Below are 27,345 nucleotides of genomic sequence, written 5' to 3'. Positions count from 1 at the left end.
TTTTAATCTCTGTGACAAATACAATAGCACTACATGAGAACACTATTAATGTTATGTACGCAAAGGTCATAAGCAAGAATGTATGGAAATAAAACAGATAAACTCATTTATTCTCAGAACCAATTAATATAGAGTACCATAGTCCTGATCTTGTGAAGTGTTATTACTGTATAGTATACATATTTATTTGGCACTGGTCTTATTTTGACAGTACCTTCCCACCAGAACTCACAGCAGTTAAGATTTTTTTTTGGCTCTAACATGTACCAGAATAAAGATTCTTCTGTTTATTTTAAATAAGTGGTACCAATTTCAAGGCCAGTTTCCAGATTGCTCTTCCTGCCTACCATCTTTGGCATTGCTTTTCACTGTGGAAATTAGACTTCCATAGCGCATAAGCAGGAATGACAGACACCAGACGGAAACACTGATATGCATGTATTAGAAAATTACCTGGTTCTCCCTAAACCCATTCCAATACCTTACTGAAACAGAACAGCAAAAATTTAACTATAGGAGGAAGAGTAGGAATTCAGATACCTTCCAATTGCCTGCAGAAAGATTCTGGAGAGATCCTGCAGAGCCCTCAAGAGTAGCTGGATTGGAGCTTTCTGCTAGAAGCGTTAGGTATGGTTTTACCACAGATGGGTGCCATAGCATTTCTACCCCTTTAGGAGACTTGGAAAATCCTGGTATAGGGCCAACTCCATCCCACTGAGAAGTGAACATAAATTTGTAAGTACAGGAAACCTCTATATTTTCATTCAACTTACGGTAGTTTTTCTTCAAACTCTGTACTTTCCCCCAGCATTAGCTAAGTAGGTGATGTATTTGTAATACGAAGAAAAAGGTATACCTGATCCTCCTGTGAAGTTTTTTTTTTCTTCTTCTTTTTTTTTCCCCAGCAACTTGGCTCTGAATCTTTGCTAGGTGATTCTTTTCCTAACAAGTCATCCAATTCATTGATACCTAGCAGACGTGCCTGAGGCACCTCCAGTTCCAAACGGTAAGAAAGGTTTCTCAAGGTACACACACAGTTTTCCACTGTCTGAAACCAAACCATAAAGATGTTAAGTAACCTGTTGCTTTCTGAAATAGTGATAAAGCAAACTAAATTAAGTACAGGTGAAAAGGCATTTGAAACACAAGCACCAAATTCTAATTCTGGGCCTTGGGCATTGCTACATCTGCTTCTTTGGGAAAACTGCAATCTATCTCCTGATATTCTCGAAAGTGAAAACTCTAACAGTCATCTCTACTCTGGTGGTTTATTTTAAGTATCCTGAAAATACAAAGCACAAGAGCTTATTATTAAAGAATGAATACGTCAACACTGACAAAAATGAAAAGTACAGAACAAATTAAACCGCATTATGCAACAAAATTTGATTGTGCATCATTAAATTAGGGTTGGGAGAGAAGACTGTCTGAAACACATCACAGTGAGGAATTATAGTACAAAAACCTCAAAAGATCAAATCAGACATACGGCTCAGCACAAAAAATCACTTAGATGAAACATGCACACACCTTGCTGTCATAGTCTGATGTGTTCACACATGTGTGGATCACATACAGCAGTGAATCAACCAGCCCTTCGCATGACCTCATCTGTTTCCGGGCTTCTTCACCTGCAGAACTTAGATTCCTAAAGGGTTGAAATGACAAATGAACACAGTGTATTCACAGATAGACATACGTGCAATAATTTTACCAGATACTTTGCAGAAGCTTGCGTTGTTTTTTTTTTTTTTGTTTTTGTTTTTTTTTTAAATAAAATAATAATAAATATATGCTTGCTTTTAACTTCTCTAGTTGGTGCAGCAACCCACCCCACCTGAATGTTTATAAAAAATGAAAATGATTCAAACCTGTAATTTCAAGACAGAATTGACTCGTTGACAAAACAAGCCACGAGTAGAAGCCCTTTCTCACAGACTTTTCCATTCCAAGCCCTCTCTGTCGTACTAACACAAACTTGTGGCTTGTATGCTCTGGTATAGGTGGTTGAGCTTGTTTTTGTTAAAAATACCCTTTGCTACTACTTCTTAAAATTGGATCCATTCACTGATCTGCTGTTCCATGGATGCAGTGTCATTTAACATTTGTAATACTGATATATAGACAGAAGCATAAAGTAAGGTATAGGGGAAGGAAAAGTGTGCTTTAGAATAAGTAACAAAAGTATTTGCTGACAATTATTTGCCTGCAAAGCAACCACATTGCAAAACCTGAACTTTATATAGTGATTAAATGCACGCTGAAACTAGTACTATTGCTAATAAAAAATAATAAAAAAAAAAAGTCACAGTGCCTGTCTGTGGAGGTGTGTATTCTCCAGACATTGTGCTGGTATTGTATCCTCTAGACATCATACTATCACTGTATGTTCAAAAGCAGTGTGAAACTTGTGGTCTTGAAAAATAACCCAACAAATAAAAAAAGTAACTTATAAAAATATTCAGGAATATAGAATGGTTACCAGCAAATAAAAACAATTTTTGTGCTTCTACTTAAACACAATGGCTTTAATATGCTGCTTAATAGAAGACAGTTTGAAATGTAATATATTGAAATAATAAGCAAACCTACAAACAAACAGGAACAGCTCATATACTACTGTTGGTCTTTCAATTCTCTTTTCAGATGTTTTAGTTTCATATTTTATTAGTCTTATTGCTGTTTAAGAAATCCACAAAGGGATTAGTTGAACATTTCTTTACTTGTACATATACATATACTATTTTTAGATGTATACAGTATTAAAAAATCGCCAAATTCACACTGTTTTTCCTGAATAAAATTAATGAGGTGTACACATAATGCAAAAATTGCAGTAATGGGGGAAAAGTGCCATGATTGTTTGCAATGTATATAGAAAACTGCCAAAAATTTGACTACTAGCCATTATAATTAACATCTTTCAGTGACTAACTTTGTACTTTTCATATTCTAACAGAGAAAATACATATATGACAGTTGCCTGAATGATAGAACTAAATTGAATTTATAGAACACAACAGCTAGTTTGTCTTAAAATTTAAAATATAAAATGACCTGTTGGATAACACAATTACTCCATAAAAAGAGCAATACTCTTCTATAACAGCAAATTACCTCAGGCATCCTGTAGTATTGCGTAGAACTAGGGAAGTCTGAAATTTAATTTTATGATCATCATCAAACGAAGAACTGTTCCATCCAGAATGTGGCACTATCACAGTGTTTGTTAGTGTTGACAAAGCATCTCTAATGATTGTCATCTTTACTGCATCACATGAAGACAAGTTCCAGAGAACCCCTTAAGAAAAGATTTCCATTGTTGTCAAGTTAGAAAAGACTTGGTAAACAAATATAAAGCAACATTAACAACTTAAAAGACTTTGCTTTTAACAGGAGAAAGATTATTTACCTATGCATTTAGTCTGCAATGCAATTTTAATGTTATTCTAACAGTAACAGTCAGTAAGTGGTCAACAAAGCTGCCATTAAGACTCACTTCACAGTCTGAAATAAAATGTCCTCATATGCAGGTTATTACGTATTCAGTAACCTTTACTCTGTCTGTCTGGCAAGCGTGTAAACTCTTCAAGTCTCCCACTATACTGAGAAGGAAAACATGCATATTAATGAATAGATACTCTCCTTTTTCTTAAGGAAAAATACTCAACAGAAACATCCACTGATTGACAGATGTTCCCTTCTTCCTTCCTTTCCTTAGGTACAGCTCATCCTCTCCTGTCAGGAGCAGAGTAAGTCCTCAATGCACTACAGAAATCTAGAGGAATATTCCCTACAAGCATACAAACTCATTTCACTTGCAAAACACCTTTCCGTTTTCCTGAAACATATGTGCCTTGAGCTTCTCTTTCTAATGCTAGTATCTTTCTTAGTTATCTAAAGAGGATTCCTATACTGACTATCTGCAATGGGAAGAGAAATTTGTCTTTTTGTAGTTGGCCAGGCAAAATGCCAAATCACTACAAGTTTGTGTAAAAAAGGCATGAACATCTGATTTCCAAAGGGTGAGTCTTCAATAAGCCTTTAAGAATGAGGTTTGGGAGGGAGAAGAAAAATTATTATCCTCATTTATAAGAAACAGGGAGATTGAAGTTAAAAAGCAATATAGGAGAGATTTGGCAATATTCTTAAGAGAGAGCATTTAGGACTGAAATCTCTTCAGATTCCTATGCAGAAATAATGATTTAAAGGTATTCATAGGAATACAAGAGCAAAAATGAAGTGAGAAGAAACCAAGTCTATGGACATCATGGCTGAAAGCTCATTACTGTCTTGCAAACATAAGATCTTGTGGAAAAAATCTCAGAAAATGGTAGAGAAGATACTGGCAGATGGGTGGTTGCCAGTAAAGTTTCAAGACAAGGTCCCAAGTGTGTGACATGACATTATTCTATATTAGGAGGAACCTGGAAAGATAGTATCCAGAAAGGACTGCAAAATGAACAGTGGAAGGGGGAAAATGGTTTTGCTGACCTGCAATGAATTACTGCGTTCTCGCATTGTACGTCTGGGCTATTAGATACTTAATGTGGAACTGAACTTCCAAAGCCTAATATAAAAATCCTACAGAAAGTTTCTTCTTGAAAACCATAGCAAGAGGTCTCAAGTGTTACACATTCAACTAACCAAATGAATTGAATACTATCAATCTTTTACCCTCAGGCAGAATTCTATAGTTTCCTACCTTTTTACACAGTCTTCCTGTAAGACGTTCAGATACAAATTATTAGATCTGACATGCATATACATTTCCAATAATCTAATCTTCATTGTCATCATGAAACACAACTTGAAATTCATCTAAATTCTCACCAGGCACAGGTGATATCTTTCATGAAAAACTCTCAGTATTTTCCTCACATGCAATATTTTTCTAATTGTAAAGTTGCATAGCTGTGTACACTCAGCAGAGACATTAAATAGCATTTTCTCAATAGCCCACTACAATTGCTACTATAAACCATATGGTTAATTTTCAGTTTGACTAGATCTCAAACATTTAGTTTCCTCTGAAACAAATTATGGGGGGACAAAACAGTAAAAATTATAAAAGTTTATAAAAACAAACGTCTGCAAAACAGCAAAAGCTTTGAATACAGCCACACAAAAGAAGGAAAAGTATTTCTGTAAAACAGCCTGCCTTTTTCTCTTCAGAAAAACACGTAAGGGGGGTGGATATATTCCAGAGGAGATTTATGACTGTCTTTCAGTATCTAGTTGTGACATAGGCAGTCAAAATACATAATTCCTAGAGATTCCTCTCTTTGTGGTTTAGCCAACATACAAAGATAACTTGAACGTCTGAAGAATGTGGAAGTTAACTTCGCTGTTCCTGCATAACGTAACTTTCTTCAACAACTCAACCTACCTAGACCAGACTTTGTGGCAGTTAGGCTAAGATTGGTTCTTGTGAGCATTTATCATACAAAGCATCTTCAAAAACCTCCCAGCTGCCTTTTTCTAAAACCAAAACATATTTATTTGACTGCTGTTGCTTCAATGGAAAGCAGAATGTGCCTTTGAAATGGATCTGTTGTGATCAGCTCCCCCAGGAGCTGGAATTTGTTGTGTGGTATTTTATGAAAGATTCTTTTTTTGTAGTAATTTTGTTGTGTCTCTTGAGTGAGCCTCATCAACATTTGTGCTGCATCACATTTGCACACTCAAAATAGGCTTAGGTTATTTAAATTTACTTCAGTTATTACTTATCCTTCAGTTTCAACTTTACATAAAGCAAGCGATTTCTATACACATCAAATTTCATTTCATAAAGCTGTGACTGTATATCCTCACTAAAGAACGTAACTGATAACTAACAGTGAACAACTTAAATGCTTCACTGGCTTATAGTTTTAAGTTTTTGAGGCCATACTTCATGCAGTTCTTGATTCAAACTAGAAAATAAATCTCAGATAAACCCTTCACTAGCCCCAGTTTTGGTTTCCCCCAAACATTTGCTCTTAAAGAAAGTTATGTAAGATAAAAAGTTTACTTTGAGTCTCAGACTACTGTTAGTTACCTAACGCATATGGGAAAACAACATACTTGATTTTACGTGCCTGAGCTTTGAAAACATTAATCATAGAATGGCCTGGGTTGAAAAGGACCTTAAAGATTATCTAGTTTCAATCCCCCTGCTCTGGGCAGGGTTGCCAACCACTAGAGCAGGCTGCCCAGAGCTGCATCAAGCCTGGTCTTGAATGCCTCCAGGGATGGGGCATCCACAACCTCCCTGTCCAAGCCATTCCAGTGCCTCTCCACCCTCTGAGTGAAAAATTTCCTCCTAATTTCCAACCTGAATCTCCCGTCGTAGTTTAAAACCATTCCCCCTTGTCTTATCACTACCAACACATGTAAACAGGCATTCCCGCTCCTGTTTGTATGCTCCCTTCAAGTACTGGAAGGCTGCAATGAGGTCTCCCCAAAGCCTTCTCTTCTCCAAGCTAAACAAGCCCAGTTTCCTCGACCTTTCTGCACAGGAGAGATACTCTAGCCCTCTAATCATCTTAGTGGCCCACTAGGTGTCCTTACTTAAAAGTCATTACTTACTTACAAGTAAGTACTTTCTAAAAATTATTACTTAATTAATTAATTATTACTATTACTTACAAGTCATCCTTAACGTATGGTTATTCAAATAAGATGTAAATCTCTCAGCCTTGCCAAGTATAAGGCACTTGCCTTCCTTACTGGCTAACACACAGATTGTGAAAACGCTGAACAGCTGAGAACTGTTTGAAATACCAAGGCAACAGAAGATGATATGCTACGTATCCAGGGATCATGAGCCCAGTGCAGTCAGCTGCAGCAGACTCATAAGGGACACGGCATATCCACCCTGCTTTGCCTTCGGAGGAACAGTACAACTCAGGTGCTTGCTAAGAAATTGGAAGGGAACCTCCAACATCATCTTTTCTTCATGTGTATGCACTGGCACAGACGGAAAAGACTAAGTAAAGGACCTTCCTAAACTCCATCCATCCAGAAGACTGTTAGACTTGCAAATATTAACTTTTCCATGAGAATTATCCTGGGATTGATCAAAGAGCAAATCACTAGAGCACCACTGAGTAACTAAGTTAAAACTTGCCCAGAAGCTAACTCTTAAGGAGGTAGATTGATCAGATCATTAATAATTTATTATCCCTATGTTCATTATCTGCAGGCAAGAGCTCTCATCAGGATGTTCCATTTGGTAATTTGGGAGCAGTTTTCAGCTATTTATTTTACAAACCAAAAATGTGTCTTACATAGCCTTTTAATCTTCATTTTAGTAACGAGAACAGTCTTATTATAGGATGTTTGTTTTTAAGAGATTTTGGACCAAATTTAGGTCTTATTAGAAACAAACCCTGAAGGGAAAGGCAGTTATAATTTGGGAAGTTTCCATTCAAACACAAGAAAGATGGTGGTGGGAGCTGGTACAATGTTGTATTAAGGAAAGGTATAAGATACTTCTAGTGTTACAGTAAAATTCTGTATGTCATTTAAATAAAGTGCCTTTTTATTTGTCATTGTTGTGAAGGTACATGGAAAAATATTTAACTGTTTTGATTGATTTTTCAACAGCTATTAGCTGCCAGTTTCATTATTCTGGGACACTGGTGAACATCCCATTCACAAATGATCCTGTGTAGCAAAAGGAGTGCTAAGTCTACTTACCTACCTAAACGGATCTCTACTGTCCCTAGCATCTCTGGGGTTGGAAGGAGAGGGACTTTTGCCGCTACTCATGTTACACTTTGGTTTGTAATTCAACTGATTGCTTCAGCAGGCCTCGTGTTTCTTGCTTAGTCTGTGAACATACTACAAAACACAGAAGAAAAATCACAAGCCACTATTTGTGCTTGACATTCTCTTGATGTGAGGAAAACCTGAGAAAACTGGGCTGAAGTTCAAGAGATCAGCATTGGGTAATTCTTAACGGAGGAAGGAAATCAGCAGTAACAGTACCAGGAAAAAAAATATCAGAAAGCTTTGCAGGAGAGTTTAGAATGCCATATGAAAAAGCTTCTGTAGTTCTAATGAAATGTGGGGCTTTTTGTCTTCCCTTTTTGAAAATGGATTGTCTGCTCTATTTTTGCAGCCTGTAATTCTGATCCTTGCAGCTCTCAATGAGGACTGTGCTAAATTTACATTTCTTGAACATCATCCAAAATAATCCTACTCAGGAAATGAAAATATGTAGTCTGATAAAGTTGAGAACCTCATCTACATGAAAATCAAATCCTGTTGCATGTAGACAGATTACAGAAATACCGAAAAAATCCCAAATTTTCATGAATTTCCACAAGATACTTTCAACTGGGGGGAAGTTATTTTTGAAGAACTGTTCTTTCAATACACCAAATATTAACAGTGTTTCTCTATATGCTGCTTGCTGCACATAATGCTCTTGGGTGGAATGCATGAAAGCAAAGTATGTGTAGGAAGATGGACCTGTGATTAGCAGAATCTAAACTGGGCTCAAGAGAGTATACTGAAACTCATGACCTAGCAACAGCTGTGAAATAGCTCACTTGGCGCTGTAATGTATGGGAGAGAGCATACTAATTTAGACCTTCAAGGGTCAAGATGTGGCCTATAATCAGTTGTAGTAAAAGAAGGAAAAAGAACAGATCTGTGTTATTATAGCACGTACCTTCTGTAATCTGAGTTTGGAAAGGTTGCATGCCCAAAGCTATTGTTCTTTACAAATATTAGCTATCTATTAATTTCTATTTCAGTGCAAATTAAATCAACACTAACATTCACTTTTCCACTACGCTGACATAAAAGAAGTATATCTTACGTTATTGTTAAAAGATATGCCTCTATGTCACACACCTTTCAAGAAAATTATATGGACAATTATTTCTGATACCTTGAGTATTCCTTCAGAAAAAAAAATAAAAAGAATCATTACTCTAGTCAATCTGATGTTCTCGATTGCAATTATGAATCCTGGCACGAGAGGTTATGTGACTACCCAGTACAAATTGATGGAAGCTCCCAGAGATTCAATATATGCTTATCAGTAATGAATCTAAGCCATCTCAGATGTGAAATTCATAATGCTACTGTTACATCACACATCAAGTAAGACTGAAATTGAGACTCAAAATATCCTGATATGAAAAAAGAAACATTTATCTATATGAACTTTACAATTACAACAATGAAAACACTAGAAGTAGTGTACATATTGGATCATTCCGGAGCAACACATTCCAGCATTCAAACTGATGGTCATCCGTATAATTAAAATTAATCATATTTGAAACTCCACTCTCAGATTAATACATGCATTAATCTATCTCCTGCACTACGGTATGGAAAAAGACTGGCATTGCAACAGCACAAGTCTAGGGCTTTTTCATTTACTTTCTCTACAAATGCTCATTAGCTGAAAGCATTCCCTTGGATGACATGGTAGCAATGCTTCTTAGCTAAGAGAACTCTATACATTGGAAATATCTCCTACCATCCCCTCGCCTTTTATATTTCCTTCTAAGGGAAAAATATTAAGACAATTGTATATGAACAGTTGACGTACAAAATCATAGAATCATAGAATGGCTTGTGTTAGAGGGGACCTTAAAGATCATTTAATTCGAACCCCAATCTTTTGATATTTATTCACAATCCTTCTGGACTTGGACCTGTGGCAGTGTTTTCAGATGACAAAACTGTCTTTTGCAATAGACAGCAATGAAGTTTCCAGCATAAGTAAGCCCAACTTTCTCTCTGATTCAGTATCTACAGGTCACAGGTTCACCGTTGAATTGGTTGTATTACTGATGTCAGTTCAGCAACTGTAATAGGATTTTAAAATAATTGCTCAGTTCAGAAAATTCCCTATGTAGCTCTTCAAAGCTTAATTTGTTACCTAATTCAGAGAATATGTGAAAGGCATGTGTTAAAGCTGCTATTTCATTAGGACATCAATGCATAATGATGCCTATGTCTCTAGTCTAGCATTAGCTGTTTAAAGTCAAGCTTGAGTCATGGTTAGGAAAAAAAAGCTGCAGATGAAATTTCTGAATCAGAGACAGAAAACTGGTTTGGTCATTCCTATTTGAACAGCTTTGGCTTTTGAGGTGTTGGGCGGGGGGCACCCTCAACTATCTGTGGGACCCTGGAAATACCAGAGGCAAAGACTTTTGTTTTGACTCTGCAACCAGCCACACCTTTTTCATGTTTTGTTTTGATTTTGAATCTCGGTGTTTTAATCCAGACTTTTAAGACCCCAGAAGAGTTTACTGCTAAGAATTACACTGCAGCTGCTCACACCACGTAGTGTTAACCAAACAGGCAACAGAGTTCTTCAGCAGCTGCACTGGCTTCTAGGTCCTCTGCTGAACGTGGATGATCATATTCTTCTACCTCTGCAGTTTTTACACAGTTGATCACCAAGTACTTTGGATGGTATACAGAATAGAACAGAGGTAAATATTACAGTATAATGGAAGTTGTGAAAGTCAACAATATCCATTTCACAGACTGCTTAGTTTGCAAACTTGTACGAGAGTTGCAGCTATTTCTGTACCTCCTGGAAAGTTACCTCAGGCTGCCTGGACTGCAGAACCTGAGGTCCCTTTTCCAAATATACACAAGCTACAAGGCAAAGTTGTCAACTATTGCAAGAATGCAATCTCTCAGAAAGATGACGCTGAATATAAAAGACCATGTTGCTGGACATAAAACAGCATTTCTAAACTGAACTGGCTGATGCAGCACTGATTTGATGTAATATACACCATGAAGAATTGCCAGGACCATCAACAACAACCTCTTTCCCCTGTACAGACAGGCCTTATAGACAGACCTTTACCATACAGCTAAGCTAGTGATCAGCTGCTGCTGGAATTCATGCTCATTCTTCCTAACTTCCAGCTATGAAATCCTACTGCTCCCCCAAGGTCAGTGCTGGTTCTTGCTTGACCTTCCAGGGTGAAAGCCTGACAGAAAACTAGCCACTACTAAGAGTGGATCAGAAGTCTTTGGGGAGGGAATGGTTTACAGCACATCTCTGCTGGTGAAGATCCAATGAAAAATCAAAAAACTACTAGTAAGGTAGGCATTTGACTCACTTTCTTTGGAAAACTTGCACTAAAGGAGAGCACCAATGTTTCTCAGATTTTAACAAATTAAAGGTCTGCGTCCTAGGGTCTCTTGATTGTAGACTTGATTATGAGAAATTGCACCTGGGTCCAAAGCATGTATATTTTGATTTTCTATCTCTTACACAGTTTTCTGCTGTTAACTTTTGCAAGACATGAGTTCCTGAAAGTCACAGATTAATTCCAGGCTGTACTGGCCTACTGCAAAGTAAAAACATACCCAGACAGAATAAATCAGTGTACATCCTTCATGTCACTTGCTAGGGGATGGAGCTCTTGCACACAATCAAGAAGGCCCCAACAATACTTCTGCTGCCTACTGCTGAAGTTGTGCTGGAACAAGAGAAACAGTAGCCTTGAGAAAGAGCTCGCACTAAATATCTAATGAAATATGATGCAATTAGCAAAAAGGAGTTGTTTCCCTTTTAAAGGGGTCTCTGACAGCAGAGCACAGGAGAGCAAGGCTCCCATGCTCCAGCAGCTATGGAAACTGCACACAAATAGAGCAAGCTCAGTAAAGAGTTAATGTGATCCAAAGCATTTCAAAGTCCAACTTAAAGAAAAAGGTATTTTTAAAAGTATTAGTTCATTTTTGTGACTATGAAGTGATTTTGCACATTTTATTTTCAAAATAATCTATAGCCATTAAGAAGGTAACTAGCTTTCCTCTTAAAATTCTTATGTTTTTGCAATTATACTTTCTATATTTTTCATATGTTTTTCTATTCAGCTTCCACTTCTTTCTCTCTATGTATAATTTCAATCTTGTCATTTCAGTTACTGTTAATTAAATACAGGCCCTGGTATTCCTACCGTTTTCTAACTCCTCAAAACATGCTTTTGCACTTACCACCTCCCCCCTCCCTTACCCCTCTTTCTCAGCTTTTCAAAATTCAGATACTTAATCTTCAGGATATGTTCCCAAATAATTTTAGGCTAAAACTTTATTTTGTCAAACAATTTCTCAGAAATCTTATACAAATGCATTCATGTGAAAAATATCTATATAGATTGCAAGATTCATTATAATTTCACTTATCTGCAATAATAAAGTTTCATCGATCTAACTTCATATTAAACTAAACTGGATGGATTTCACATGCAATGACACCAGATTCTTCTGTTATGTTTAAAAGACAATGGTTGCTCACTAACTGGTACTTGTAATAATGAAGATACAATTAATTTGCTAAGACCACCCTCAGTAGAAAGAAAAGCATCTTCCTTCAGAAATACTACAATGGAAAATCAATTTTTATGAAAGTGGTGGAAAAGCTACAGCTGGAATGAATAATGCTAAATTTAAACTAGAAATCAGATTTACAATGTTTCTAGTGCTGTAGATTGATATTCATTTATCTGTACTTACATTATCTTAAACTGGGAACACAGTAACTGGGGTGTGGTTTGCTAGTTTGGTTCTACCATAGGTGGAGGTGTGTGCATTTTTCTTTTAAATTATTATTAAGCAAATAGTCATTGAATCTCTTATAATTCTTTATATTGCTGTTTACAAAAAAGTCAGCTCTGGATTTTTATAAAGCAATCAGCATTGGTATAACTCTAACAGAAGTCAATGCCACCAAGGTAAGCAGAAAACAATTTGGTCAAAACTTAAAATTTTACTGTAGTTGGATAAAAAATAAAAATCTGTGCATCAAAAAGTAAGTCAACTTTTAAAAAAGTCATCAAAATGTGAATACCATTCACATTTGAAAACTCTTTTTACTTAGAGATGATGTGCTTTTTTTTTTTTGAAAAGTAACAGTAGAGTTTTTGTTTGTTTGTTTGTTTGTTTGTTTGTTTTGTTTTTAGATAGTAACTAAATACCCTCTATAATTAAAAATTTTACAATTTTACTTTGTCTTTATCTGTGGAAGTATCCCTAACACCTTACAAGTACATGTGATTTAGATGCATAAAGCATAAATTCTGTAGAGCAGACAAGGCAGCTAACGTATAATTTTACTTTTAAATATTTCATTTACATAATTATTCTTAAGGAATAGACTTAAGCTGCAGCTTTTCAATTCTCGGTAGCAGGGTAATCTTAAATTCAAAAATAAAAACAAATGTTAAGGAAAAAAGGCTGCATATGAATGATTTGGATACAGAGACCTTTTGCTACTTGATAGCTTTCCTAAGCAAGAAAACAACTTGGACAAGTTCCCAGAATAAGATCTCTCTTACTTTTAACTTGAACACTCTTGTGCAGCTTTGCTTAGTGTTTAAGTAAATAGTTAAGCACAGTGGCTTAGCAAAATCAAATGAGGGATCATTCAAGTCATTTATTATTTCTGTACTTTTTGCCTGCACTAAGTGCCAAGCAGGATCATAGGATATAATCTAAATTTGCTACCTCACAATCAAGAGATGAGGGTGTACACACAGTCACTTGCATGACCCTACTAACAACCTGGGCACTGAAAGGCTTCCAAAATTTACATATTTCCACTTGTCTGTCTGTAATTTAAACACACACAAACAGTTTGGGTCCATCTTTTGACTTCTACGAGATCTTATTTAAAATTGTTCTCAGCATCTGATTAAAAAAAAAAAAGCATGTAATAAAATTAAGTTTAGGAGCAAATAAAGAAATATCGATTCAAAACATAGCTATGTATTTGGGCGAATCATAACGGGGCAAAATTTACCCTAAGTGGAACTTTGGTGCAATAACCTCGGGATTCACTTGTACTGCTTTGCTATGATTTTAACTGTCAGTAACCAAATAAGTGGTTTTGTATTGACAAAATACTAATGCGCAAATAAAAACCCGGACAATAGGCACAATTCCAGTCACTTACCAATTATTTCAAAGTCTCGCCCACTTCAGAAACATAGTCTGTATTACAGTTCTGCACTGGTCTATATTAAAAACTTACCTGTTACAAGCTCTTTTATTTCTGCATCAACAGATTTTCTTAGCAGTCGTAAAAGTGCAGGTATCCCACCAACGTTCTTCATTGCTATTTTGTTTTCATCAGTAGACTTTCCATAAACAAGATTTCTCAGTGCACCACAAGCATTCTTCTGAACTTCCAGGACTCTGTGATCCAAGAGATCAACCAGGTGCTTGATTCCTCCTAGCCTACATACCTGAAAAATGGAACGATGGACACATCAGCACCCACTGATTTAATGGATTTCACTCTATGGATTAAAAAGACTTTTATTTTTATAAGAACAGAATATTCTTTTCTACATCAACATGAAATATTACTGGTAAATCTAAATAACTGTAATGCTGTAATGAAAATCTGTGAATCACTCACACCCTTGTAGAAAAAGTTGACAGACATTTTCAATCATTTGTTGTGTTCAGAGGATTGTTACTGTTAAATTTCTGTTTTGTAGTAATCATTTTTTTAAACTAATTTTCTATACCTCAAAATATCTTTTTAAGGGATAGCATATATGAAGAGTTGCAAAGATTTAAGTGCCAATTCTTACACTTAATCACACAATAAATAAATTCAGTTTAAAATTAGCGTATGTGAAGTCCTATGGGCATACCTGAAGCTCTTTGTAAAAGTCTACTCTACAGTTGAAAAAAACTCTTAAAACAAACAGAAATATTTATATTGTTTGCTTTAAACAGCTTAATTATATTTATTCTTTGTTTTAAAAATAAATTCTAGCAGTCTTTTGAGATCTTGTTTCTGTGTAGTGTTTTTCTTTGTTCAAAATCAATCCCAGAAGTGATAAAAGATTGAAATATTCTAGAGTTCTGTAACATTTTACTGAATTAAAAACCTTTTTAAAAGAGATAGCTAAGTTGCACTTCTTTTAAGATTAACATTATTTTAAAAATCAACATCCAAGGGCTACTAAAATATTTTAACTGTTCTAAAAATGAGATATTTTGCAATTATATGAGCTATTGGATTGATCTATTATAACCTGGTATTATTTTTGCACAGCACAATAACTTTTATGCCATGCTATCCACAGAATACACCTAATGAAGCTGGCACAGAATCTCTCAATAAAACACATACCTGCTGCTGCCTTAGAAGGAAGTCACAGGCAGAAAAGAAATAGGCCATCATGCCTAACACTTTGCTAATCCAGGATGTGGTTCTGGGCTGAACAGTTACAAGAGATGTAAAACAACAGTCCTGGGGATTTTCTAGATCAGCATAAAAGTACTTTTAAAATGCTCATTTTCTGTTCTAACCTGTATACTGATTAGTTTGGCAAGCCACAAGGCCATTTGAAATATATTAATGTGTACAAGCTTTCAAGGATTTTTGGCTTTAAAAGTTCAGTCTTACTGGCCATAACACAAGGCAAATAAAGTAACTCTCAGTGAAAAGAGATTTAGCCAAATCTTGCTAATTTGATGCTATGAAAAATAGCACCTTCTCTGTTACATTCTTAGGAAATGGCATTGGAAATCAAAATGTTTAATATCGTTATCTACACTCCTAAAAGCAAACACATTGAAGAGGCTTAAAACAAAACAACAAACGAACCAACAACTGAAGTGCAAGTTGAATTGAAATCCAACAGTGTATGTGTTTTTTTCCTGTCAAATCACATCAGTAGAATAAAAGAAAGAAAATGAAAGACTGGTAAGTTGTAAATTTTTTAGATCTCTGTTAAAAAAAAAAAAAAAAAAAAAAAAAAAAAAGAGTATTTTTCAAAAGGAAACATTTATTTACACACCTGTGTATCTACTGCACACATTAAAAAACCCAAACATACAAATCCTGGCATTCATCAATCATGCAAAGCCGCTATCGTAACCTGTACTGAAGGGCTTAACGCTTGAAGTTATTCATCTGGCAAGACTTCTGTAGGTAGGAAGTCTACAGTACCATGAAAATTATCTTACCATTTATGTATCTGATACAGACTACATACAGGATACTATAAAGTATTTTTACAGTGTCATTCCCTTCTAAGGCAAATAATTCCTATTTCTATGTTACTAAGTAACTTAAGTAAGAATTACCTATAATTTTCAGTTAAATCTTTCTCATCTGCCAACACAGCAGCACATCAAACATTACCTTTACACTACACATCCATAATACAGATGCAGGTTATCAATGACACAAAAGCTGTATTATTTTTCCAATCTGTACTCAAAATTTGATGAGATACAGTTTTTATGTACATCATCCAAAAATAAAACTGTAGCTGGAAAACCATTCTTAAGATTTTTATTTTACTGAGTCATTAACTATGTTGAAATATAGCAGCTGCTGCTTGTTTAAACAGGCAATTCCATTTATAAATTAAAAACCCAAACAAACAACAAAAACAGAACTCACAAAAAAGGTACATTCATGAACTAACAAACCAGTACTGAATATATTTATGGAAAAACAAATTCAGACAGATATGCATTACATGGAAGGGTAATTTATTCCTTCTATGTAGTTTCATGGTTAATTTGTGTTTTTTTTTTTTTTTTTTTTTTTCTCCTGATAAATAGTATTTTATGCTTACCTTCAGGTTTTAGCAATGCAAGCATTTTAATTCATTTTGCCAGGCTTTTAATACTCTTAGTTGTCTAGCAATTAATCTGGTATTTATCACAGCAATAAAACTATAAATTTAAATAATTAACAAAAATGCAAAGTTAATGCAGTCTTCAAGTAATGCTTTACTGAACTTTGCAATAAAGCAATTACGATTCTTTCCTACTGCAAATACTCTCCTGCTGGCCTCTGCTTTGAAAGGGGACATTCTCCTTGTCAACTGCAGCTTCCCTATTGCCGCAGATACCATCATGCTTTTAAAACATGCCATCCACCATCTGAACCCAGGATACAGCTTCTTAAGAGACTGAGAGCCACCTCATCAGGAAATGTTAATAAAAACCTCATTTGCCAAAAGCACACAAATATTATTCCGTACTATTATAGCCAGACAATTGTCCTATCATAGAATTGTTCTGTCATAGAATTGTAAGAATTTCTAACAGCTGATTAATTCAAAGCAAGTAACAGTGACAATAAATAAACCCTCCCTATTTGAAAAAGGTTAATTTTCTTTTTCAAAATTCCACACTCTAAATGGAAGGCAGGCAACATTTACAGCTGTCTCTCTGACTGATGTAATACATTGTCTTTCCAAATCAGAAAAATAATGTTTTCTTTGGATAAGGCTTTAGGAGATTGAATATATGGTACCACACATCTATCATACCTGATATCTCAAATATTTCCAGTGCTAAGGAGGACAAGACACTTTCATACATAATAAAAAAGTTAACATCGCACAGTTTAAAATTTGGCATATTGCTTTTGTTTTGTGCACTTTTGAAAAGAAATATTAAAGCAGACATTTCATATTTTTTCATGATTCAATTTCATAACAAAATCGATTTTTCATAATGCAGAATGAAAAGAAAAAGTGAAGAAACACAAGATCTCATATAGATGAACATACACAGATAATAATCCAAGAATTCCGAAATGAGCAGTCCTATCTCTTAAAAATAGCAAGAGTACCTATAAATCTGCCTACATCTGCTGATCATTGTGATCTTCACCAGAAGATCAAAACCACCATCTTTTAATCCACCCTTCAGTAACAGTGAGTAATGCTAAGTTAGCTTCTTGGAAAAGTTGCACCAGCATTTTATTGACATAAATAATATTTATAATTAAAATAGCAGATAACACCCGCATATAATATGAATGAAAAAGCAAACTCCTTCAGATAAATAGCTCATGGCTGCTCTGCAAAAAAAGCAGCTCGTGAAATGCAAGTAGTTTCTAGAAATTTCAACAATAAGCTGAATTTTCACGCAAATGTGTCCTTTCTTCACACCACATTGACATAAATACTATCCTCTGCATATTTCTAGGGTTGGATTTCTTTTCTTTGCTTGACGGTTCACTCATTCTCTGTGATTCCTTAAGTTATCTTGATCAAAAACAGTGGAAGGCCTTCAAGACTTCTTTTTCTTCAATCTCCAGCCATGGAGATCAGGTTACATGAACACAGGCTTCAAGAAATGTCCTATGCACTTTGAGACTATAAAACTTGAATGTTAAACAATTTCACGTAACTTCCATCACACACATCTATGCACTTCAATATGAACATACATCTAGTATAAACAGAAACACAAAAAATCCAGAATATCATGGTATGATGAAAATACAAAAACAGAGATGAGAGGTTTAGTTGCTCTTTTAGCTTATAGTTCCCCCAGAAACAGAAACACACTCAGTACAGTACCTCTGTTTTTACTTTGTTATCTCCGAAGCACAGGTGCTGAAGGTAGGCAGCTGCATTCGCCTGAACCGATGGGAACTGGTGTTGAAGCATGTGAATGACTTCAGGCAGTTCTGGATCTCGCCAAGCAAACTCCCTTCATTAGGTGAACATATTCAAGGGAAGACATTTGTTGTAAATGTATGCTTATTTACTAAGTGGAATTACTAGAGCATCATAAGTGTTTTACAATTTGTTTTTGTTCTGGAGTATTGGGGACAGGAAGAAAAACAGGTATATTGGAATAGCTATGTCAGATCAACTTTTAATCTTCTTATTGGAAAATGACACTTTATATTCCATGTTCTTCAATTACTTTATTCATTGACAACACAAATACGCACACCAAAATGATACTAACTCAAACACTGCAACATATATGAATCTCCCAAAACTTAAATATATAGTGCAACTGATACACATTTAACAATGCTGCTCAAGGGCATTTCTTCCACACAGCATTTTTTCTCTGAATGTTCAATGGTCTTCCTAGTCTCAAGCCAATTATACTTGAACGAAAGCTGCGCAGTGTCAAAAGTTCATCAGGTACAAAAAACTTGAAAAATTTGAGTTACTTAAGGACTGTAAGTTTAAAATAATTTTCATCAAACCTCCTTCCTTAAACACCGTGATTTTGTGTACTCATATTCTGGAAAACCCATTAAACATATCCATGCCCAATTCTCAGATTTAGAAAAAAAGCCATTAATGTTTGTTGTGCCATTTTCTTTCTGTAAAGGAAGGTTAAGAAGAAAAGTAGTATTTAAGTTTTCCTGTTCTCAAAAACCTAAGCAAATGAAAAAACTGGTGTTCCAAAAAGGGTATTCAGATAGCTATTCAAAGGCTAAAGTTAGCCTGGCATGATGGGTCTCCCTAGAATTCAATCACCAGTAAAGAAAAGTTCAGTTAGGGGTTTCCTTTGAACTGCTCAACAACTTACGGGTTTATTTCTCCCTACTAATGATAGAATTGAATAATTCAGTTGAAAGGGACCTATAAAGATCATCCAGTCTATCTGCCTGACCACTTCAAGGTTAGCAAAAATAAAAGCACGTTACTGAAGGCATCATCTAAATGCCTCTTGAACATTGGCAGGCATGGGGCATCAACGATCAGACACTAGGAAGCCTGTTCCTTCTCAGTAATGACTGGAAGACCTTATGGAAAACTACCTTTCTTAAAAAAAAAAAAAACAGTAGCTTTCAGAATGCTCTCTGACTCTTATTCCAGAGCAATGCTTTCCAAAGCCTGGTCTCAGGATATAACGCAGTAACTTAACTTCTGCAATGGTATGACATGCAAATTAGAGGCTGAAACAGATTAAGGTACATCTATTCCACTGTGAAATCAAAAGACAAAGTGTATAAACAGTAAAAACTGCGTCAATTTCTTAAAAGTTCCTTGTTATGAATAGGAACCATCTCTATTGTAAAGTAGCTTTTAGAGTAGCTTTTTGTAAGCCATACCAAAAGAAGTCTGGCATGCAGCTGCATGCAGCTAGTAGATCTAAATTAGAGGTAAGACCATAGAATCATAGAATGGCTTGGGTTGGAAGGGACCTTAAAGTTCCAACCCCTCCCTCTACATTGGGCAGGGATGCCACCCACTAGATCAGGTTACCCAGGGTCTCATCTGGTCTTGAACACCTCCAGGGATGGGGCAAACACAACCTCTCCAGGCAACCTGTGCCAATGCCTCACCACCCTCTGAGTGAAGAATTTCCTCCTAACCTCTAATCTAAATCTCCCCTCTTTTAGTTTAAAACCATTCCCCCTTGTCCTGTCATTATCTGATTGAGTAAGAGTCGCTCTCCATCTTTTTTTTTTTTTTTTTTTTTTTTTAAGCCCCCTTTAAGTACTGAAAGTTTGCAATGAGGTCACCCCTGAGCCTTCTCTTCTCCAGGCCGAACAGCCCCAGCTCTCTCAGCTTTTCTTCAGACTGAAGCTATAAGCTTTCTGTAACCCAAGAAAACAAAAGAAAACAAAAGATTTCATTTTTAGTCTGACTATAGCTAATAGCTATCTCTTTGCAAAGTTGATCTGTTGTCCTAAGTTTCTGTCTCAAAGACTCCTGAGAGATCACTGTAGTCCATATCCATGTAGTCCATACACGAGGTGTTCTGCATTCAGTTGTTTCTAAAAACCACCAGAATGCATAATGCTCCTTCATGACTAGGGAGGGTACAGAGCTGCCTCAATGAACTGGCCATCTGAGGACAGACTGGAATTCCTAGCAATCACCCATACTGAAGACAAACATAGTACCATAAATCCCTCCAGGTTTGCATAGACTAGGTTTTGATATTCCCGTGTTAAAATATAAGATTTAATGAATGGAGTGTCTAATGAAATGTAGTGGTAATATTACATTTGTCACATGCCCATGCTGTGTACGTACATTTACAATTTCAAACCAGTAACTACATTAAAAATAAGAATGTGTATTTGCTTTGCAAAGTGGTACATTATATAATGTTTTTAAACTTACATTAGTTTGAAATGTAAGCAGGCTGCTCTCGAAAAATTCATTTAAATAAATTAGGTACTTACTTTCTAATTTTCACAACCTGGCATTTTCCCATTCCCACAAAAAGAAAGCTTATTACAGTATTACAAGTGGCTCTGTAAAGTTACAGAAAATATTTGGAATAATACAGTCAATTCTCATCAAATTTGTAAGTACTTTTTGTAAGAACTCTTGAATGAAAATAAACACGGAAGAAAACTGCACAAAAGTCACTCTTCTTGCTGTAACAAAGTAGAATGATTTATTACTTTGGCTATTCAACAAAATCTTTACATCTAAATAAGTCATGACCATTTAAACATTGTAAAACTGAAATATGGACAACAAAGGTGCCATATTTACTTAAGGAATGTATTAAAAATTATTGTATTAAAGCACAAATGGACTTGCCTGGGGTCTTTCTGAATGCTGTCTATGGATGGAGATCGTGTGGTCCCATCATCAGCGGGCGTTGCATGCTGCAGCCTGTTATAACTGGACTCTGACAGTCGATACTGCATTGACCTGTAGGGTTCCGCATAGGTAGCTGTTGTGTTCAGAGCATAGTTATTTCTTTGGTATGTGAGTGTGCTACGCTGACTGGATGATCTTTGCAGATTTCCAACTCCTAGTATAAAATCAGTATTAAAACAAACTAGGTAACAAATGTCTGTTGAAGAGAAGAGACAGTATGTGTTTAAAAGTGTAAGGAAAAAAATCAGTCTAAAAAAGGTGTACAGTGCTCAGTGTTAAAAGCTGCCATCAGATGTAAGAGAATAATTACTCAACGTCCCAGGGAAGACAGAGAGGCTGGTTGCAGAAATAAAAGTTTGGTGAAACCTGGCTTATGCCCCAGCTTGCCTGAGTACTGAAAGAAAGAAATGCATCTTGTGCCATTAAGGAGAAATTAGGATGCAAAATGTTTTCAAGGTGCATAATAAAATTTAATTACCAACAGTAACTTCAACTTGCCAACAGTACTAAAAATAAAAAGGAAAAACAATTAAACAAAAAATTATATAGTTTGTATTAGATCTTACTTTTCCCAACTGCATGCACATTTTCCCTGAAAAAAACTAGTAAGTGATGATTTCAAAGTATTAAGATGGTGGTTTCAAAAACAGGAACATGTATCTTCCTGACTTAGCAGAGCTGTTGTGGTAGCTTCTGTTCTTCCAAAGTAACCAATATTAGGTAGACAAGTAAACAGAGAATTCAAGTTTCTAGTTATATTTCCTTACTGGCACAGACGGACAAACATAATTTTTATACTGTAGGTTGTAGAAAAGAAAGTAGCATAATTGCAAAAGCTGTTCATCATCTTCATAGCCTTCTGTTGGATGCTCTCTGATAGTTTTATGTCTTTCTTACATTGTGGCACCAAAACAGCACACAGTACTCAAGGTGAGGCCACAGAAATGCAAAGCTGAGTGAAACAAACACTTCCATCAACCGGCTATGAATGCTGTGTTTGATGCACCCCACTTCTCTAAATATTTCCAGAGAGCTGCTTAGTTTTATCAGTCCATTATTTCCAGAATTTTTAGAAATTACTCCAGTACACAAATCATTAATCAACTATTTCTCTTTACAGAAATCAGTTCTAATACTAATCTAATGCCTATGCACTTCAAAATATATCAGTAGGAATTCTACCAAACATTAGAGGAATATTTCAGTTTCACTTATATTTTCATATGTAGTATTTTAACATTATCCTCTGCTAGGAAGTAGGGTAAAAACAGTATTTTTACTGAGAAAGATGCAGTAGGTAGTGCAGGTGTGCAAGCTATCATGCTGTACTGATGAATTAAATGACAAAGCATGAGCTCAAATGGTAAGAGAATTGATGCATAGAGAATGCAAAAGGAATCAAAAACAATTTGTCATGAAATACTCTTTGCTTGGATGTACCTGTGTGCATGATATCAAAAAATCTTTTGAACCTGACCTTACACTGACATGTACCCCAAGTATTTCTTGAAAACATCACAAAAGTTTTTTAATTCCTACTGGTTATTTTAAGTCCTTCAAACTTCATTTCTATCTCTATTGATTTATAGTATATAGTTTCTCATTTTTAATTGGAACTACGTATCTCCTTTATGCCACAGGTCCTAGAGAAGCTCCACCACAAAATCAAGCACGACTTTGGCACACAGCCCATGGAAGAGCTTTCTAAGCCCTTTACCTACCTGACCCTGTCCGATATAACGCTGACTGGGATCCCTGGTGGAGCTCAATTGTTCCATGATTTGGACTACGGTACACAGGACTGTAGTAAGTTCTGCCTTCATATATAGGGGTGATGTGCAAATCAGGAGATATAGCTGATCGTAATTCTTGTCCTAGTTGACTGTGTTGACTAGCATATGAACTCCTCAGGCCTGAAACCAAGAAGAGGTAAATATGTACATGACCCATACCAGCAAAAATAATAAACCAGCAACGGTTGTATCTTTCTTATTTTAGCCAAGAAAAAGTGTATAACAGTTAGAGTTACAAAGATTTCTTCCTCAAACTTCTTTCCATTGTTAAATGATCCATACTGAAAGGTTCACTAACAAAGCTGCATTCCCTTGATAAAAGGTTTTCTCCATAATATGACGACTAAGTTTTCCAACTCATTCTTTCTGGTAGCATGTACAGTTAAAAGTCTAAAACATTAAACAAAAGCTAAGTCAGCACACGCATTCACAGAATTAGCACTGACAAGGTAAATTGTGAATCTGACAGAAATCCAGTTGTGAAAGTGGGTACAAGTGGGGTCGTAATCTTGAAAATGAAATAATATATAGCAGTAAGAACAAAAGCCTTCTTGGTAGTGGTAGCAGAGACTTAAGCAGGTGGAGAAATGTTTTTTTATAAAAGTTTAAATAGATCATGATATGTATTATCTATGTATATGTGTACACACACACACAGACGGTTCTGCAGCAACTATATGAAACTTTTTTTTCACCTTGTTTTTTAGCTGTCTATCTTGAGTTCCACTTGTCTTACCTCTGCTGCATTTAACTTAATTTCCTCAGCAGTGGACTTCCTGCTACAGCTTTTGCAGTGCTAGATCCATCCTCTCCTCCAGCTTATGTAGCAGGGAAGAGTTTTGGATAAACTAAAGGCTGCAACATTAATAACCTTTCCCCTGGATCCCAATTTCCTCTAAGAAAAGAGTTCAAATATAAGGTTATGATTTCAGATGTTGTCTTAAACTGTTCTCCTAAAGAAACACAGTAAGTAATTTATACCAGGAAAAAAAAAGTTTTTTATAACAATAAGGGATGCTTACTTGGTTTGTGACATACAGCACACTAAAGTCATACCACTGCAACTTTCCTGTAGCAAATGGCTACAAAATAAGATGCTAAGCTTTACTTCCACAGTTATTGATTACTTTCCTAATACTAAAGATACATTAAACGTAAAACATCTGTTTCTGTATCACTGATTTACCCCAGTAACTTTTTTTTCCCTAAACTATATCAGTTCACTTGTTTAGGCAAAATAATATTCTCAAACACTGATATTTGTAAAGTACCTTAAAAATATTTTAAGAGTACAGGTTTGCTGTTACATCACAAATTATGCAGTCCACTGGACTGCATCAATATTAACTACTAAATTGTCATTTATGTCAAACTGATATTTTCCCTCTAGTAAACTGGTAGATTATTAAGCCTTGCAAATGGAAGCTGGGGAGAATACACTTTATTCCCTTTGCTGGGAAATAAGAATATTTTGGGTTTGTGTGAAGTATAATAGTTTAGAAGAAAAAACAGACATTGCAGTCTCTGCTCTAGAGAACATGCAGTCCTAACTGCAAGATCACCTTTGTCTGTGCTTCTTTAGGTGAAGGTCAGAACAAACACAGCAACACACACAGAACTTAAAACATGTAGTAACTGCATCTTATTAAGACCTGCCTCTCAGATGAATATATTCTACCTTTAGGACTTTATTTTAAGACAATATTACAATGGTTACCCTATGTTGTTACCCTCAAAGTTAACATACTTTGAGATAACTTAGAATTATTAGACAAAAAGACTAAAATTCAATAGTACTACATTACCTATTTTAGCAAACTCATAGACATAAAACTAGTCCCAGCCTAGTATCTTTTACTGTGTGTATAATCTGCACATACATGTAAATATACTTTATCTTCAAATTACTGAAACGCTCCTGTTTGGGAGACTCAGAATTTCACTTAGCCACATAAACCCTAAAACATACAATTTAATTTAATGCATGGCTAGCAATCTAGTAATTGGAGAGAAAGGTGGTATTCACTGTGAACTTATGGTATTGATACCATATTTATACCTACATATACCATACATATACATATTTATACCATACATATACCATATTGATACGTATTTACGAAATCCACCACAATTATGTTCTACTGCTACATTTCATCCTTAAAACTAGTACCACACTACTGGCTTTCTACAGTGTTTTAGGTATGTAACGAGTTTTAAACTGAGTCTTTACCTTTTTACTAACCTGTAAGGCTATCTGGACGTGGAGGGACCATTCTCTCATATATATCATACTGCTGTCCAAATTGTTCAATGTCATGCATCGTTCTTTGCAGTGTTGTTCCCAAATGCTGTGGAACCGCAGTCATGCCAGAACGCTTTGGGGAAGAAGATCCCAGTTGGGTTTGTGATGGAGAAGCGACTCTGGTTTGTACATCAGCAAGTGCAAGAGGAGAACCAACTCTCGCTGACGTTTGGTATTGAGAAGTCCCGCCATTGGGATTTGCCGTCTGTCTAGATGTCATAGAACCAATCCGTCGCACTGCTACTGGGGAAGCAGGTCTCTGTGCAGCATAGGGGGATGCTGCCCGCTGTACTGGCAGAGTAGTGGATGAATATGCATGAGAAGTAAGGGATCTTTGCTCAGCAACTGATGGAGAACCATACCCACTACCCAGAGATGTTCGCAGCGACCCCCTTGAAGGGGAAACACCTGTGCTGACCACATAAGAGGGAGACTGTGCTCTGGATGGGACTGAACTGACACGTCTCATGGCTCGGTTGGTAGCAACTGAAGGCTGTTGAAAAACAAAACCAAAACATTGATCAGTTTTTATCATATAGTAGATAATTTTCTCCTGTAAGACAGGGAAAGCAACAAGAAATATACACAAATTAACAATATATACCAGCAGCTGAAGAATAGCTTTTATCCTTAAAGTCATTCCTTCAAGTCCCCCTGAAAATAACTTTTTTTTCTAGACAGAATTTCTTCACACACGAAAGAAATTCCTCATTCCTATTTGTCTATGTTAATATGTACTAATGCTTTCTTTCCTCACCATTCTAATAAGAAGAGTTACTATTTTGAAAATTCAGAAATAGTATTAAATTTTAGTATAAGCTAATAAAGTTTATTCAATAACTGTCTTAATATCATTCTGATTAATGAAAAAGGAGGGGGGAAAAGGCTAGAAACAGTACAAGGTACAGGAACACAAATACCATCTTTCTTTAAGCACCATGTTTGCATATTGGCAAAATTTATAAGATTTTCACAAGCATCACAACTGAAACAATCATGAGTGATGCTTTGCTGATCCTATACATCAACAGTATACTGTGCACTCTGAAGTCTTCAGAAGTTGTTTTTTTTTTTTTTTTAACCTCAGCTGCAAGCCATTTCCACTTTCTAATCAGTGAAGGTGTTAAGGCAAAAAAGGGTAGGTCCAGCTATACATTTATTGTCTTTAAAACTGTGTTATATACACAGGCAAAATAGACAAAAAATAAGATGTAGTATTTCAAGTGTACCTGGACTGAAGTCTGCCCTTCAGCTCGTGAGCTTCTCACCAAATGGTTATTAGTGGTTCCGATAAGGGAATGCTGTTGTCTGTTTTCTGATTTGTTCAAGTTTTGGCTGTTATGGAAACTGCTTACTTCCTGGTAACCACTGTCAGAATAAGAATTCATTTGTGTTGAACTTCTCGAGTTACCTACAGACCCTGTAGATATGAAGCCAAGGTAAGAATAAAAGTACTGCATAACAGTAGGAAAATAAAATAGTACAGAACATTGCTATTTGTTGCATTATTAATTATATTACATTTTAATACAGTCAATATAGAAATGTATTCTAATATTTAAAATGCATACAACAGACCCTCACTTTCATGGAGAGATGTCTGTTCCGGTGAGTAAAGGTTCCCTTGTACTGGCTCTGTCGTAACGTGATAGGCATTGGTATGAACGCTCTCTGACACTGGGGGTTTGTTTACACTGGTGGCCGGAGGATCTGAAAAAATACATTAGGATGATAAATGCACTACTTCACATGCAATTCTCCTGCAAACTCAATAATTCTCACACATGCTACCAAAGAAATTACTTCCAATGCAAATACAGTCTACTGGTAGACTGTAGGTCCCATCTACCAAACTAAAAGAACTTTCATATTCGTGTCTGAGAACCTTGTTTGAAATTTTGATATA

General features: G+C 35.8%; 1 protein-coding gene across 2 annotated transcripts in view; it reads right to left on the bottom strand.

Moving 5' to 3' along the window:
- PKP4 (plakophilin 4) overlaps nucleotides 1-27,345 on the bottom strand; it is an 88,435-nt gene that overhangs the window by 9,946 nt on the left and 51,144 nt on the right. Inside the window, exons 5-15 of one of the 2 annotated variants that reach the window (XM_032190638.1) lie at nucleotides 27,018-27,149; nucleotides 26,669-26,859; nucleotides 25,380-25,932; nucleotides 23,063-23,254; nucleotides 21,279-21,495; nucleotides 18,327-18,459; nucleotides 14,009-14,222; nucleotides 3,118-3,301; nucleotides 1,531-1,648; nucleotides 857-1,048; nucleotides 541-714 (exon numbers count right to left, since the gene is read on the bottom strand). In XM_032190638.1, the coding sequence (XP_032046529.1) occupies nucleotides 541-714; nucleotides 857-1,048; nucleotides 1,531-1,648; nucleotides 3,118-3,301; nucleotides 14,009-14,222; nucleotides 18,327-18,459; nucleotides 21,279-21,495; nucleotides 23,063-23,254; nucleotides 25,380-25,932; nucleotides 26,669-26,859; nucleotides 27,018-27,149 (2,300 nt within the window). The remainder of the gene's footprint in view (nucleotides 1-540; nucleotides 715-856; nucleotides 1,049-1,530; nucleotides 1,649-3,117; nucleotides 3,302-14,008; nucleotides 14,223-18,326; nucleotides 18,460-21,278; nucleotides 21,496-23,062; nucleotides 23,255-25,379; nucleotides 25,933-26,668; nucleotides 26,860-27,017; nucleotides 27,150-27,345) is intronic. The other variant, XM_032190639.1, reaches the window with a different exon arrangement.

Source organism: Aythya fuligula, chromosome 6 (assembly GCF_009819795.1).
Source record: "Aythya fuligula isolate bAytFul2 chromosome 6, bAytFul2.pri, whole genome shotgun sequence".
Lineage (NCBI taxonomy): Eukaryota > Metazoa > Chordata > Aves > Anseriformes > Anatidae > Aythya > Aythya fuligula.
Note: the sequence above shows the minus strand (reverse complement) of the source record. Positions and strands in the feature narration are given on the sequence as shown.